A 16707-nucleotide genomic window follows, 5' to 3' on the forward strand; every position below is an offset into this window, starting at 1 on the left:
AGATAGCTCACGGTCCCTGTGATCACCCTCTTCTCCGCCACCTGTTACACTGTGTTTTGATTGCAGATTCATAGGGTGGTGGGTGATTTTGTTTTGCAGATGTTTGCTGAGGAGATTCTGCCTTAAAGAAGAATCTGCTAAGTGTCCCAACTTAGGGGACTTCTCTTTATCACATAGTGAACCATAAATTAGTACACCTTATTTGGGGTTTTTACCTTTTGTAGTTACTGTACTTTTTATTGAGAATGTAGGGGAAGAAAGACTGTTTTCCCCCTACAGATCTTAGGTTTTCTGACTGGGACCCTATAAATTACACTGACCAAAGACAGGTTGACTAGAGAAAAAGAAACAAGTTTATTAACACATGCATTGCATTTAGCGGTGGAAGCTTTCAGAGATGAGTAACTCAAATGGGTGGGTAGAGCTTGGGCTTATATTGCATATTAACAGCAGAACAGAACGTTTTTGGAAAAGTGACAAGACAAAGGGAAAGGACTTAAAGTTTCTAGGGTAGCAGATTGTGGGAAGGTAAACAGGGAAGACTAATGGAAGATAATGGCCAGTTCCTGAAGTTTGTCATGTAAATTCTTCTGGAGCTGTGTGTGGGCTGATGAGGGTCCAGAGTTGTCTCCAGTGATTAGCTTCTGTCCTTCCTGGTCAGGGGGCAGAGTGGGCAAGTGCCTGCACAAATTTACACCCTGCTTTTGGGCAAATAGGGGAAAAGAGAGAGCTTTTTTGTATCTGCTCTTTCTCAGTTGCCTTCAGCTCAAAATAGTTTTTATATGCCGGTGTGGCGTCTTTTGAGGTAGCATATTCTCTTACCCTTCAAGGAAAAAACAATTCAGCGATGCGCTCAGAAACTCTGACCTAGACACTTCATCCGTTGCCGTAAAGCAAGCTCTCAAAGGCACTGCTTATTTCACCCACATTTGTCTTAAAATCAAAGAATTTAAACTCCTAGGGTTTGTTTCTTTGTTTTACAGCATTTCCTCTTTTTGTCACTTCATTGCACCACACTGGTAAAAGTCAAGAGCGGGTTTTGAAGGAGAGTGGTTCCAGTCAGTGGTGCTGTCTGCCTCTGCAGTCTGTGCTGATAGAGGTTGGGTCCATCATCCTCACTGAATACACGCCGCTGTTGCTCAGTCCTCCATATGTTCACAGAAGCACTGTTATTAAAGGAAAAAAGTACATGTTATTTTACCATCACACACTTTGCTACTTAATTTGTTTCTCCTTTGTGCACATGCTCATTTTCTCTCTCGCAACACAAAATCCACGTGTACACACACAAGTACACATGTATCTAATGACTAATAGATGAATCACTAACGTGGGCATCCAAGAGACAAAGGCCCCCGTGAACCTCACTCAGGCTTCCAACCAGCAGCTCAAGTACACGTGGTGTTTGGTAAGAGCGCTATTCTTTCTCCACGAATACTTGGCTGCCTGTTTTTGACCCAGCACTAACTCCACACAAGGGGCTCTTGTTAATATAAAAGGACCAAATTTTCTCACCGCACACTACAAGTCAAATTTTGACCCTTCCGGCTCTTACCAAGAAAGATCCATAAGATTGTCTAGCTAAAGTAGAATTGTGTGACTCTGCTAATTTTTTTGTGTATAAAATGTTTAAGAGACCAAAAATCCACAGACACTTCAAAATCATCAAGAGCAGGGCGCCTCGCTGGCTCAGCCAGTAGAGCATGTGACTCTTGATATCAGGGTCATGGGTTCGAGCCCCATGTTCAGCATAGAGATTACTTTTAAAAAATCAAGGAAAATCAGTGCTTTAGGAGGATGGGCCTCTTTTGTGCCTTGGAACTCCCCACATCCTTAGAGACTCTGCTGAGAGCTTCAGGAAAAGTGAAAAGAGGCTTACTGAATAAAGCATTTAGTTCGTTCCTTCTGGCTTATATTTTGACACAAATTTTTAGAGGCTTAGAAACTGTGAAATTATTACTAAAAGATCGGGCAAAGGCATTGGGGATTATTTTCTATTCTAATATAAACTTATAAAAACTTCCTGGGACAGGAAAGTTTCTGTCCTGACCACATCTAGGCTTCTGTTTCCTTCTTTATGGAAGTGAAATCTAGAAAATGAATAAATGTGTGATTTTTCTTTGATTTTGTAGTAATTTATGAGGATTTTAGAGTCCCACCCTGGGGATTCAGCCCCTGTGGAGGTACTCACACAGCCCTGGTTGCCACTGAACAGTCCGTGGTTTTTCTTTCTTACTCCCACTCCTGAATTCCTTGTGATGGGGTTTTCTGGGGTAAGCTGGCTCCCCTGGTGAACGCCTGCCCATCATGTGCATCAGGACTGGCTCAGGCCCTTGATGCTGCTGGTTGTGTCATCGTCGGAACGAGAAGTCGTGTTACTCCTACAGAACTTGTTCTCTTTTAAACAATGACTTGGCTGTGGAGACCACGGCTGTCTCAGTATGACTTGGTGACTGCGGGGATGAGCTCCCTGGGCGTCTGCTTGTGGCTGCGCGGACTCCTGCTCCCCGGGCCCGGGCGCCCATGGGGGGGAGCAGAGCCTCTGGTCGCCGAGCAGTGTCTGAGCGGACTGTGTGTCTGCGCCAGCCCCTACGGGGACAGCAGCCCAGCAGCAGCCCACTTTTCTGAGGGGCAAGTTCAAAGAATCTTACTAAAACAATAGCAAGAAGAACGGTGCAGGTTCGTCACTCACCACCTGACCGAAGCGGGTTAGCGGCAGAACCGCAGGAATTGGGTGCTGTCCTCTTCGTTTATGCAGTTGCAGGGACGCTGTCATCCTAAACAACCGCAGACTCTGCTTGTGTCACCTTTACCTGTCAGCATTAGTGGCTCTTCCTCTTGACTTCCTTGTGTTGCCAAAACTGTCATCCAGAGAAGGTCATTTCAGTTTCATTGTCATGGCCGGCTTCTCACCAGAGCACCTGAGCCCTTTGGATACCCGAGCACAGTGAAATACGTGCACAAATCCTCAAGCCTTCCCCCCTCTCATCTTTTTTGAGATCTTACTCACCAGGATATTTGGATGATGCTTTTAACTTATTTTTCATTTCCTGGTTTGTACTTGTCCTTATTCATATCCTTTTATAAGAAAAAGTGGGGGGGGGGGAGCTCCTTTTATTGATGCTTTCACTGACTCAGATTGTAGAGATTTTTCGTTCTGTGTTTGTAGCTGGGTTCACTCAGCCCTCTGCTACCTCTGTCTCTAGTTCCTGTCGGTGGCTCACCTGATGGGCTGGCTCTCGCTTCCCTGGGTCCAGAGAGCCATCTTGTCCTGGGACCACAGTCTGGTCTTCAAAGGAAGTCACAGAGCACTGGTGACCTCAGAATGTGCTGTTACTAACATCAGAGTCAGCACCGCGTGTGAATAAGAGCAAGGTGCTGTGATGGTTTGTGACCTGATGGAGCCCAGGCCTTGCTGGCATCTGGTCCCAGCTCTGAGATGTGTCCTGTCATGACAGGGCACCGTCAGCTCCATCCAGCCTCTCTCAGGCCTCTGAGTTCTGGATATCAGTGCTCTCTGTATGAGCCAGATAGGGTTCTGGGGCCTTGATGGAGAAGAACTATGTTCTAAATCTTATTAGTACTATTAGCTTGTTTTACCAGCCAGAATAAGTAAATTGCCACGTTGGGATTTGACAAACCCTTTCGTAGCCATTTTTATAGGTACCGAGTGGCTTGGTAGGTGGGCATCACATCTCCAGGGTGAAAATTTCTGACAATTTCTGACAACACTCCATCCAACAGAAGTATTTATCTTCTTTTCTAAGCCCTCATAACATCCCAATGTGGAATAAAAGTCAAGGCCTTCATATGCAGATAAGTCCTTTATCTGAACTTTATCTGCCCAGTGGTGCACAGAAATCAAATGAATATAAACTTAGAATTTGCTCTTGACTTACTTTTTGCATTTGTAAATTCTTAAGAGTCATCGCTGAGGGCAGGGACACAAGCAGCAGATGGAGAGTCATGGGATTAATGATCTTACCTGCTCCCTCAGATTTCTGCACATCCCTCGACGGTAATGCCAGTGTTGAAGTTAGGTATTTAACATGCCGGCTTCATCACGTGGTTTGGCCTGATACAGCTTTGTGTCAGGGAGCTGTGCTCCCCATCCATGTGATAGACACCTGTTTAAATAGAGTCTGTACTGTCTTCAGAGAAATGGGTAGCTATTGTCTTCGTGAGAGAAAGGGTAAGAGCTGCCATTGTATTTGCTCAGCAGCTCTGTTTTCTAAACTACTTCAGTGAAGGTTCAGGGAGGGTCACATCCTCATGCTGACTGTCTTCTTTGTGATTTCAGAGGTGGTGGCCCAGTGGTGCACGCAGGGAGACCTCCTGGCCGTCTCTGGCATGGAACGGCAGACCCAGCTCAGTGACCTCCCCAATGGCCCTCTTCTGAAGAGTGCCATGGTCAAGTTCTACAATGTCCGCGGGGAGCACATCTTCACCCTGGACACGCTTGTGCAAGTAAGGATGTGTGTCAGACCTTCATTGTAACGCCACTGTGTTAGTATGCTCTCCGGGCTCCATTAAACACCGTGAGGTGGCTGTAGTTCCTATAATTATCTTCGACAGATTTTAATCTTTCGTTGACCTTAATTAAATTATGGAGTGTAAGCCAGAAGAAATAAGGGAGAAACATGTTTTTGCCTTTAACCAAAATACTTTGCTACATCCCCCACTGAAAAGAGTGGACAGTGAGTAAGCAGAGGGAGCTGGTGTTTATCGTCAGGCAGAAATTAGCACTTACAGAAGTATGTGCTGAATCTTCATTTATTCACTCTGATGTTAGGTTTTCTATGCCAGTAATGTACTTCTACATCTTAGCTAAATGACTGTTAAACAGTAAGTAAGAAAGCTTAAAAATCTTTGGGAAAGAAAGGTAGCCCTTTTCTATTTGTTTTTATTTCCCAGAGATCTGTAGACCGCTTCATTTCTGATTTGGATCAGCTCTCGTGGAGGACGAAATTCTTAGTGGGGTGTAGTGGAGACAGGTCTGAGAGTGAGTTGATGAGATTGACTGGGGCAATAATAAACTAGAGACTTCTTTTCTAACCTTACCCAGCTCAAAGAGGCAGGTATACCAGATTCGGGGAAATTTGCAATTAGATGCAGACATTGATTATTTAAATATAGCTCTCTTTTTTTGGTTGTGGAAAAACACACATAATAGAATTTGCAGTCTTAATCATTTTTAAGTGTATAGTTCAGTATTGTCAATTGTATTACGTTATTGCGCAACCAATCTCCGAATGTTTTCATCTTAACAAAACTGAAACTGCAGGTGCATTGTCTGGAACATAGTAGGTGCTCAGTAAATATTTGCTTGGTGGATTGATGGATGGACAGTTGTCAACATATGCTCTTTTTAGTGCTTTCTGCTGATAGTTTGAACCAGGAGGCTATGTGTCTTCTCACTCAGATGTCGTGCTGACTTTCTATCCCTACCCTGACAGGTAGGAGAGGATGGGCATTTCCAGCTCTTTCTGAGTTAATAAGGCTTTTACAGTTATTAAAAAACTTATTTGTGAATTGAAGTAATGAAACACACTCCCAGTATATTCAGTGTTGTCCACTCTTCAAACTGACTCAGGGCACCCCTCCTGCTGGTATTCTGTTCCTTCCACAAGGATTGCCCTCCCTGCCATCTCAGCTGGGGGAAATCATCCTTAACGCCAGCACGGTCACATCCTTATGTAAATCTGCCCAACAGCTGCAACCCCTCTTCTCCATGAAGCATCCCCCTGGGATGTTTGATACTTCTGAAATTTATTACACTTTTCTGTGTACTTGTCTTACCTTCTTGAAGTCAAAGACCACACTTTCTTCATTTCTTTGAAATGCCTGGAATATGGTAGACGCTCAACGGCCTCATCCAGTGTAGAAGTTCTCACCAACTGTAACATACAACTGCGAAACTAACATAGGTCTTGAATTTTAAGTGTTTGGGGCTCAGAGATAGGAAGGGAACTTAGCTGATCATCCTTTGGGGAAAAATATCCATATAGTGTCTCAGAATTTTAATAAATTATTCTTTTTTTCATTTGAGGATCTGTGTAAACCATTGAAAAAAAATTGCCTCAATAATACAAAGTAAAGTAATGGTGTTACTAAAAATCAAGTACAACAGGGTGCCTGGGTGGCTCAGTCGGTTGAATAACCAACTCTTGATTGTGGCTCAGGTCATGATCCCAGGGTCAGTGGATTAAGCCCTACATCAGGCTCTGCAGCTGAGTGCAGAGCCTGCTCAGTATTCTCTCTCTCCCCCCCCCCCCCCCCCTTGCCCCCCCCCCCCCCCCCCCCCCACTCCCCCACTCATGCGCTCTCTTTCTCTCTAAAAACAAAATAAATAAAATTTAAAAAATCAAGTACAACATTAATTATAGAGAGCACCAACTTTTTTCTGTAATGATTCTAAAATTACATGTTATCTGTGCTGTTTCAAGTTGTCCAAGGGCAGGGACATTTTTATAGCAGGAAGGAAGTTGGGAAATTTATTGGGCTGTTTATAGAAAGAACTAAATGCAATTTAGATTGGATAATTTATTTCCAAGTTAATTAGATTGTAGGTTATTGCGTACAAAGCCGTTGCTGGGCACAAACTTGCGGCAGCCTCAGCTTTAAAATGGATTCTCCTGATTTACTCATAACAGCAATGCCCATGGCTGAAGCTCTTCAAAGGAAATACACTGCAATTCATTTTCCTTTCTTTTCCTTTCCTTTCTACCTGTTGTAGTTGAAAATCCTGTAATTTACCTCATTAGCTATTTCTGAGACCATCTATATGTAGTTGCATATCTGTTCATCTACAGCAGATGTTTAGAGTTCGCATTACTGACTGAAGTTTGCAGGCTTCAGTAATTTGGGTCTGGGTTGTTGGTTGGTTGGTTGGTTTTGTTGTGGCTTTATGAATGTTTGTTTGCATTAAAGGCATGTTGGAGGAGTTGGCTTATATTCTGTAAGGTTCCTTTGTTGATATAATTAGGGTAAAATGTTAAGAGAGAAGGGAGAGGAAGAGATGGATGTGGAAACTGAAAAGTGAAATGAGAGATTGCAGGTATGGTCATAGACTCTGTACTCAAGAAGGAAAGTCTGTTAGCAAAGGTATATATTGACCCTTTTTGTTGAGGACTAACTGTACCTATTCTTTTTAAAAAAAAAATTTGTTTAACGTTTATTCATTTTTGAGAAACAGAGAGAGACAGAGCATGAATGGGGAAGGGGCAGAGAGAGGCAGACACAGAATCTGAAACAGGCTCCAGGCTCTGAGCTGTCAGCCCAGAGCCCGATGCGGGGCTCGAACTCACGAACTGTGAGATCATGACCTGAGCCAAAGTCAGACGCTCAACCGACTGAGCCACCCAGGTGCCCCTGTACCTATTCTTATGAAGCTGCCACAGGAGTGCTTTTTCCATGGTTTGCTAGAAATGGATAAGAAGAAAGTCCTTCCTGGGATTGTCAGCTTTGAAAATATAAGAATGGTGCATTTTCTAAAACTGCAGTTTGGGTGCCTGAATGCTGAGCTGGCTTTTACTACTTACTGCCCTTAGTCAGCGGCCAAATCATTACAGCTTAATATTCAAAACTGTCCGTGGCTCCACCAACACAGTTTGATGGTGACCAGTCACCCAACTTGGTCTGTTTAACAGTGAACTGTTCTAGAAGGCTTTCTTTCTTTGTACACACTTGTACAAACATTAGACATTCCCTTCGTACACACCTTTACAGACATTATACACATCCCCTTCCAATGTTAGACATTGGAACGCATTTCCTCTAAGACAGAAAACATTCTACTTCCTAGGGGAGCTGTGGAAAGGAGGGGCAGAGCTGCTCTGGCTGTAGGAGGCTGGGAGGGCCCTCTGGCACCCACAGGGTCAGACAGCTCCATGGGCTGGTCCCTGGTCCTCAGCTGGGAGCCCTCATCAGCCAGAAACAGTGGGTTCGGACAGCCTCACTGTCCCTCTCTTGGGACAGCTGGATTTAACCCTTTTGTTGTCTTTCTTGAGCAGCTTATCTTTAATATGGAAAGAACAGCCTGTTTTTCATTCCCCTTAGATTTTTAGAGGACTCCATGCAACTCACTGCAGTATACAAAAATAGTAATATGGTGAGGAAGCTTTCAATTTTTTAAAATAAATAGACTGCCCGTCTCAGTCAGGCCTCTGCTAAAACTACCTCCTTGGAGCAGCCTTCTCTGCCCCCCTTTGTCTGAAACGACCGCCTTGCTCTTTCTCAAGGCCCCTATCCTGACATGATCGGCATGGTCAGGTACTCTCCATCAGAGAGACTGAGATGTGCATCTCTCTTCCTGTCCTACCTCACAGTGTCAGCTCCACGAGGGCAGGGATTTTATTTTATTCTGTGTTGGTCCCCAACACTTGGAATGTGTGTGGCCCATTGCAGACATTTGACAGACAGCTAACTGGATGACTGACTGGCAGCACAGTAGATGAACAGATGCCCAGATGAGTGTGCGGTGTGCTTCGTGGGCAGCAGGAGGTGAGGCTCGCGAGTGTGTGGCGTGTCTTCATGTGCCAGAAGGGGCTGAGACTGACCATTCACTAATAAAGTCCCTGTGCTATAGCCAAGGACGGAAGAGGAGCAGACTCACTTGCCTCCCTCACGTGGATCGGCATCAGACAGCGAGACAGGCAGGTCCTCAAGTGGTCAGCTTGACTGTGCGCTAACCACTCACCAGACCTCCATACAAATAGCATCTCTCTCCAGCTAATACCTCTCCTTGTTTCATCAAACTCACCGGAGCCCTAGATTTCTACTACACTGATGCTCCCCGAAATGTAGCTCACGTTCTTGTCCTTTTGCTTTGGATTTAGACACGCAAAGTATGTGAACTTGCCCACACAAATTAAGATTTGAATGTTACCAACTTCACAATTCTGGCCATCAGTTCTAAAAATAGTCATTTTGTGTGATTTGAGAGAGATTAAGTCTGCAGATTTACAGCTGAGTTTTTCCCTAGCAGACAGCAACTGTTCAAAAGCATTAATCTGTGGGAGTTGTCTTAGTGTGCACCCGTATCTGTTCCCGGGTCTATTGGGATTAAACATTTGGTATGTTTCTCTTCTGCTGCAGCCAATCCTGGTAGGTGGGCAGTTCTTAGGGAAGATGGCGCTCTGTGGGCAGGCAGTGGATTCATCCTCTGCTGACACCCCTGATCCTCGGGGACGGAGGGCAGAAGTCCCTGATTGGGGGGCAGCTGAATCAAGACACCCCCACCCCACATCTGTGGCACATCTCAAGGCATGTGCGCCTTGAGTCTTATTGTTTCCAAAGCAGCAGAACATTTGTAGGGAGGGTTTTGTAGGCTGAAGTACCCATAAACAGCACAGGAAAATCAGCACCAGAAGGAAATGAGACATTAAAAAAATAAGATGACATATTTAAAAAAGTATAAAGTATTCAAAAGGGTATAAAAGGATTTTGTGTGTGGTTTCCTATTTATTTGTTTATTTTCACCTCTATTGAGATATAGGTGACATGAATGTTGTGTAAATTAGAGTACACAAGTGTGGATTTGATACACTTGTATATTATAACAGAATTGCCATCGTAAGGTTCACTGGCACCTCCATCACGGCACACAATTACCATTTCTTTTTTGTGGGAAGAACGTTTTAAGATATAGTCTCTTAGCAGCTTTCAATACACAGTATAGTCTTTCTCCTGGTGTATAGGACTTAAGGGTATCCTGAGGTCATGTCCCTACTGCCAAGCCTCCCCCATTCAGTAGGAATTACAATAATCAGTTCCCCACATCAGGGAGATCTCAAAACCTTCAGACAAGAGGATCAGCTCTATCTGTAAATGCTTCTTTATTTTTCTAATATAGCCTTAAAATTTAGTATGGAAAGGTACCAGTATTTATTTTGCTGCTTTACATCTTACAGGGAGTATATGCTATAAAAATAAGTTACAGGCAAATTCTCTTTATTTCTATTTCTTATTTTATTAAGTTTGTTAGTGAGACATTATACATTCTTTAGGTGGTTATATCCGTACGCTAACAGAGAGGAGGCAGCATCTTGTGGTAGGTGAGCATAAGCTGTGGAGTTGAGAGGAAATGGGTGAGAATTGTAGCTCACAGTGTATTAGCTGCAACTAAGTAGCCTCTCTGAGCTTCAGTTTCCTCACCTGTTAAATAGGAATAACGATACCTACATGGTAGAATTGAAAAGATTAAATGAGATGTTATATGTACTTATTGAGATGTAAGAGAGAGAATTTTTTTAATGTTTATTTTGAGGGAGAGGGAGACACAGAAGGTGAAGCAGGCTCCAGGCTCTAAGCTATCAGCACAGAGCCCGATGCGGGGCTCAAACCCACACACCGTGAGATCATGACCTGAGCTGAAGTCAGACGCTTAACCAACTGAGCCACCCAAGGCTGCCCAGAGAGAGAATTTTTATCCACGTTGAAAGTCTGTATAAGTGGCTCAAGTTCATTTGTACAAAGGGATAAACGATACATACTTATCATAATGGTAATTTTATGTAAGATCCTCCCAAAACATGTAATCAACTGTTACCATGAAAAGCAGAAACCAGAAGGACAGAGGGGACAGGGATTAATGATAGCAAAGGAATTTTTGTGTAATTTTTATGCCTTCTCTGCTTTGTCTTTAGTACTGATTATGGCTTACTCTAAGTTAACAGGCCCCTGTATGGAGTCGGCCCCGGGTGTGGGATCCTCTTGTAAGGAGGCGTATTTTAGAAGTACTCTGGAGGCCCGCACACTTGAGTTCTCGGTTCCCACCCACGGCTGCCTGGGCTCACAGAGATGGAAATAAAAGATGGAGTATCTTCAGCCTTGCATTTTGTTTTGAAGTTGAAACCCGGATTAGCTGACCCTGGAGGCTATTTTAAGCAGGTGTCTTAATCTGTTCCTTTTATCTTGATATTTGTCACTGAAGTGTGAAAATTCTGTTCTTGTCATTCCTATAATAGATCTGATATCCCCACTTCTGATCTTTGAAACCCCTCAAGACCTCGTTAAGTTAGAGCCTCATCCAGCTGGACAGGAATGAACAGATTCTCCTGTGGCTTTGCTATCACAGCCCTCTGCCGCTTCCCTTCTTCCTTGGTTGATCCTGGCTGGCACCCCCAAGCCTTGGATTTTTTTTTTTTTTTTTTCAATATAACTAGTCACTGACTTGCATCTTTGGATTTCATCCTGCCTGTTCAAAGCAGTGGTGTCCACAACGCCCTGGAGTGGCCACCGCAGAAACTGGGTCCTCTTTCCACATAGCTTTTAGCTTTCCTTAGCTCCAGGGCTGCTGAGGGTGACAGTGATTCAGTGCCTGTGGGTTATAACCTGTGATCGGTTCCAGAAGCACCTTCGGCATCTTGCCTCTCTTTCTGTCCTCACAGCTCCCGTTTTACTCGTGACAACACGAGAGGCTTCCCGGGATTGTATGATGGTCCCCAGGCCACACGGTACATGACCCCAGGCCCAGTGTTGATTTGACGCTAAAATGCTCCTTGTTGGGACAAAAGGGGGACAAAAATGCTATCTGCTCTACCTCCTTGCCACTACTGCCTCAAGCCACAGGAACTACCACCAATTTCTTAGGGATCCAGATAACGAGAGTTTCAGTAAGGAAGGTGTCTTACTGTTCCCCAGACTAATTGCATCTTCTGGCAGAGACATTAGAGCTAAGTTAGGTTTTACGATACCAAATTAAATGAGATAATACATGTGAAAGAACTTCACAGAACTATTCCAGTGAGTGCCTTGTGTTCTGGCCTGGGGATCTGACTACTTTCCAATGAAAATACTGAATTTGTGTAATGTAGTATTTCGTTATCTATTGTGCTTTTTAAAACCAATATTCTCAAAAACTGTTCAGTCACTTTATTTTACTTGAGACACGCTTGCATCGTCTTCTTACCACAAGAGCAGAAGCCTAAGTATAGCCTCCCTCACTTCCTGCAGCGCCCCATTGTCTCCATCTGCTGGGGACATCGGGACTCGCGGCTGCTGATGGCTTCAGGACCAGCCCTGTACGTGGTGCGCGTGGAGCACCGCGTGTCCAGCCTGCAGCTGCTGTGCCAGCAGGCCATCGCCAGCGCCCTGCGAGAAGACAAGGACGTCAGCAAGCTGACCCTGCCCCCGCGCCTTTGCTCCTACCTCTCTACCGCCTTCATCCCCACCATCAAGGTAAAGCCCGTCCACCCTCCCTTCTCTTCCTCCCCCATGCTGGCTGCCTGCCTGCTCCCGGAGGGCAGGTGAGATTCCCAGAGCAGGAGCGCAAAAGCCATGTCTGCTCCTCGGCGAGAGTATCCAGGTGACGGATTCTTGCAAGCGCAGTGTGTCCCTGGCACGAGAAGCATCCACCAGAGACTTGCCTTGTGTGAGGGGCGTAAGCTTTCTTGTGGCAGAGGCGGTGTTGGGAGCTTGACTGCCGTGCCATCCTGATCATCTGTCTGCTTGGTTCAGTCCTCACTTCCTGGCAGGTGCTTCAGAAAAGCAAGAAACGCGTTCCTAGAAGTTTGAGTAGTTTGCTCCGTCACTAGTTACGGGAATGGTCAGAGTGAACCCTGTCCTGAGGATTGAATTACTGCGCTGAGGAGGGGTGACCTCCATCCAGCACTCGCTGTCACTTGTCCTTTATATTGATTGCAACTCGAGAATTAGTCCGTGTATTGGTGGTGTGTGGACTGTATCTGCCAGTTGCTAGTCAAGTGTGGCTTTCCTCCTAACCTCAGGCCTCGGCACCTTACATTCTTTCCCTTGTTCTCTTTTTTGTATCCTAGCTCTGCTTCTAAGTATCAGATTGACTTGTTCGAGGTTACTTTTTTCTTAAAATATCAGTTTTAGAATCTGTTGGGATGTTTTTTCAAGTTGCTTAATGATCTTGGTTGTGAACCAGTGATTCTCAACGCTAGCTGCACATTAAAATCACATGGGGAGTGGGGCGCCTGGGTGGCGCAGTCGGTTAAGCGTCCGACTTCAGCCAGGTCACGATCTCGCGGTCCGTGAGTTCGAGCCCCGCGTCAGGCTCTGGGCTGATGGCTCGGAGCCTGCAGCCTGTTTCCGATTCTGTGTCTCCCTCTCTCTCTGCCCCTCCCCCGTTCATGCTCTGTCTCTCTCTGTCCCAAAAATAAATAAAAAAAAAAATTTTTAAATCACATGGGGAGTTTTTAGAAAATGCACATGCCCAGGCCCACCCCCCAGAGAATCCAGTTGCATTGCTTGAGGTGGGATCCCAGCTTAGGTATTTTTTAAAGCTCCCAGGAGATTCTTACGTGCACCCACAGTTGAGAATGGCTGCTCTCCATCACACGGTTAACACTCCCTGAGCTATCAGCCAGTGCTCTGTTGGAGTAATCAGTGCTGTCTGTACTCTTTTCTTTCCATGTCCTGCCTCCAGCCCCCAATTCCAGACCCCAACAACATGCGAGACTTTGTCAGCTACCCCTCGGCTGGCAACGAGCGTCTGCACTGCACCATGAAGCGCACAGAGGACGACCCGGAGGTGGGCGGCCCGTGCTACACCCTCTACCTGGAGTACCTGGGCGGGCTTGTGCCCATCCTCAAGGGGCGACGCATCAGCAAGCTGCGGCCAGAGTTTGTCATCATGGACCCCCGGACAGATAGCAAATCAGGTGGGCCTCCACACCCTGTTTTGAGGACTCGTGTTCCTGACAGCCCGTGCAAAGTTAATGCTTACTTAAGAAATGTGGGCCTGTGTTTTGGCTAGCGTGGAACATCCTTGAAGCTGCTCCGTTTCCAAAACTGTATTGAAGCTAATGACTCTTCAAATGTACTTTCCGGTGGGCTTTTAACAACACCCGTAAGACTTCGCTTGCTCGGGGCCGTGGATCGAGGGAACGTAACTCGCTGTCTGGGGGAGGCTGGCACAGGCTTTTTGGGAATAATAGGTTCCTCTTTTAGTTATTATCAGGCATTATCGAGGGCCTTCATGTACTGCTGAGACAAGCTGAAAATCATCGTGAGGTACATCTCTGTCTCCCAGAGCGAATGATGGAATTAAAATCTTCAAACCTTCAGCCTACTCCTCAGCCTCCTACTAGAATCTTCCTTCTGCTCCTTACTAATCCACCATTAACCGCTTTTTAGCTGGTTACCAAGGAAAATTCCTTGCTCATCCATAAAGATTTTGGCATGATGAATCACTCTGCCTTTCTGAAAACTCTCCCCTATATTGATCTTCATTACTCAGTTGGTGTACTCGAGGTGCTCGCTGCATGCTTCCTCTGGGGTCCTACACTGTGAGCCTCCAGAGCCAAGGAACTTTGCTGTTTCTCTTTGCACTATGGACACTTGCCCAGTGTCCTAAGCTAGTGACTGTGAGGCCCACACGCCCCGCCGGCGGTAACGCCGGCTCAGATGTTCCACTGCCCCCTGTGAAATCCTGCTCGTCACCTGCAGCAGCGGGAGAAACACTGCCTTCCCTGCCAGTCACTTGTCAGTTGGGCTGCCGGTGCCTTGTCTCCCCCACCTCCCCCGCGGAGTCCCGAGGGCCTGGACGGAGGGAACTCAGTGCCTGACCTTGAGAGGACAAGTCGAAAGGGATTTGTTTGATGGGTGCACACTCATCCTCTCCACTTCCCCAGCCCCGCTCCCTCTCCCACCCATCAGACTGGCCTCTGCCCCTCGTGTCCCTGAAGCCCTGGGATGCGCTGGTGTCACGGCGCAGTGAGCGTCTTCAGCCTGACGTGCTTGCCCACTCCGATAGTTCACGTAGCTGCCCCCACTCTGTGTGCCCTCCATGATTCGTGCAGCGTCTGTGGCCGCACTCTGCCGTCTGTGTTACCGTGTAAAGTTGAGAGCAGTAGGACCGTACTTTGAAACAGTAGGTGTTGGTCCATTTTTTTGTCTTTTGGTTCATGCAGTGAATGAGCACCAAGAGCAGGGAAGGTGAGTGGAAGAACTGGAGGCTGGTAGGGAGGCAGGCGGAGAGGAGGGAGAAGATTCAGAAGGAAGGAAGGCGAAGTGAGGAGGGCAGGAGGGCAGTGGGCATCGCAGAAGCTGTGGCTTCAGGGGAAGGGAGAGGAGCAGTGCCCAAAGTGGGCGGGCTGTGGAAGGCGCACACCACAGGGTCATTGTCCCTGAGGCTCCCTGCCGTGTGTACAAGTTTATAAAACCTGTACTGAGATGGAACGTTGAAGGGAGCTGACATGAAGCGCTTGCTTCTGCCCCCACGTGCATAAATTCCCACTAAAAATCAGGCAGAAGAAGCAGGCGGGGGTACCATGGGGCACCGAGGCCGGGGGCCAGACCACTGGCCCAACACCTGCTTCTGCAGACTGTTCCCATCCCTCAGCTCGTGCTGTGCACAGATTGGCTCAAGTGCTAGCAGTCCTCTGGGGAATAAGGTGCTTTATTTTTGTAATTAAACAAATCTAAAAGTTATAAAGCATAGCACATCAACAGTATGTATTCACTACCCTCTCTGTCTGTCGTCTTTGAATCTCCTGTGGTTGTGGGTAACGCCGGGGCATCTCTGCTTTCGGGCAGTTTATAAACCCCTTTGGGTGACAAGACAACTTAACGCTTGGAAAGTTCAGGAAAAACATCAAGATTTTATTTATTTTTAATTTTTTTAACATTTTTATTTATTTTTGAGAGACAGAGAAAGAGAGAGAGAAAAAACGGGAGGAGCAGAGAGAGAGGAGAGGAGAGAATCCCAAGCAGGCTCTGTCTGCCCCGTGAGCACAGAGCCCGATGCAGGGCTCGAACTCACGAACTGTGAGAACGTGACCTGAGCCAGAATTCAAGAGTGGGCAGTTTAACCCACTGAGCCACCCAGGTGCCCCAAAACATCAAGATTTTAATACCTCAAGACAGGAATAGAAGATGTGTCACAAGGCAGAATATTACTAATTGCCAACCAAATGGTATACGCAGACTGGTACAGAGGAGGAAAAGATTCCGGACTTTGGGAAGCCTAGAATTTCTCACGAGCTGATTAACTCTTTCAAGCCTGCACATCATTGTTTCTCAGAATGTGGTCCATAGGCCACCTCCCTGCAGGTCACCTGGGGCGCTTCTCTAAAAGCAGGCTGCCAGACCCGCCCCTTAGCTTCATTCAGGAGGTCTGGGGCAGGGCCCCCAAGTCCAGTGCCCAGGTGGCAGTTGTACTCCAAAGCTCGTGCGTGCTGTTGTAAATGCTCTCCAGGCAACCCAACAAACACACTCCTCAAAACTACCAGTGTGTATTTTTATAATTGAGAGCATGCATGAGAGCATTTTTTTTTAGCATAAATCCACAAATTTTTTAAAGGAATCTTTAGTTAGAGCTTACTACAGGTGGAATTGTGTCCCCCTGAAATTCATATGTTGAACCCTTACTCCCATTGTTACTATATTTGGAGGTACAGCTTTTAGAGGGTGATTAAGGTTCAATGAGGCTGTGAGGGCGGAATCTCAATAGGATTGATGGCTTGTAAGGAAAGGGAGAGAGCTCTCTCTCCACGCACACACACTAAGGAAAGGCCATGTGTGGACACAGTGAGAGGGTGGCCGACTACAGGCCAAGCAGAGAGTCCTTACCAGAACCTGATCACGCTGGCACCCTGACCTCGGACCTCCAACTCCAGAACTGAGACATAAATTTCTGTTTATAAGCCACCCAGTCTGGCATTTTGTTATAGCAGCCCAAATGGATTAAGACATGAGTGAAGGAAAAAAGCAAATGTTATGACATATAGCCAACTGTGA

At 46.2% G+C, this 16707-nt stretch overlaps 1 protein-coding gene and 1 long non-coding RNA gene across 8 annotated transcripts in view; one reads left to right on the forward strand and one right to left on the reverse strand.

The window, feature by feature from the left end:
* The window catches only part of TULP4 (TUB like protein 4), a 230741-nt gene that overhangs the window by 193846 nt on the left and 20188 nt on the right, over nucleotides 1-16707 (forward strand). For 6 of the 7 annotated variants that reach the window (XR_007462886.1, XM_049654512.1, XM_049654510.1 and 3 more), the window contains 3 exons: nucleotides 4301-4467; nucleotides 11956-12180; nucleotides 13394-13628. Coding sequence is in view for 6 of the 7 variants with exons in the window: in XM_049654512.1 (XP_049510469.1) it covers nucleotides 4301-4467; nucleotides 11956-12180; nucleotides 13394-13628 (627 nt within the window). In the remaining variant the exon portion in view is untranslated. Of the gene's footprint in view, nucleotides 1-3829; nucleotides 4019-4300; nucleotides 4468-11955; nucleotides 12181-13393; nucleotides 13629-16707 lie in introns of those variants that run through there. The other variant, XM_049654513.1, reaches the window with a different exon arrangement.
* On the reverse strand, nucleotides 331-3378 carry LOC125939002 (uncharacterized). Its single transcript, XR_007462887.1, has 2 exons — nucleotides 2192-3378; nucleotides 331-1166 (listed from the first exon to the last, which is right to left on the reverse strand). It is a non-coding gene; the product is annotated as an uncharacterized LOC125939002 (long non-coding RNA).

Source organism: Panthera uncia (genome assembly GCF_023721935.1).
Source record: "Panthera uncia isolate 11264 chromosome B2 unlocalized genomic scaffold, Puncia_PCG_1.0 HiC_scaffold_24, whole genome shotgun sequence".
NCBI lineage: Eukaryota > Metazoa > Chordata > Mammalia > Carnivora > Felidae > Panthera > Panthera uncia.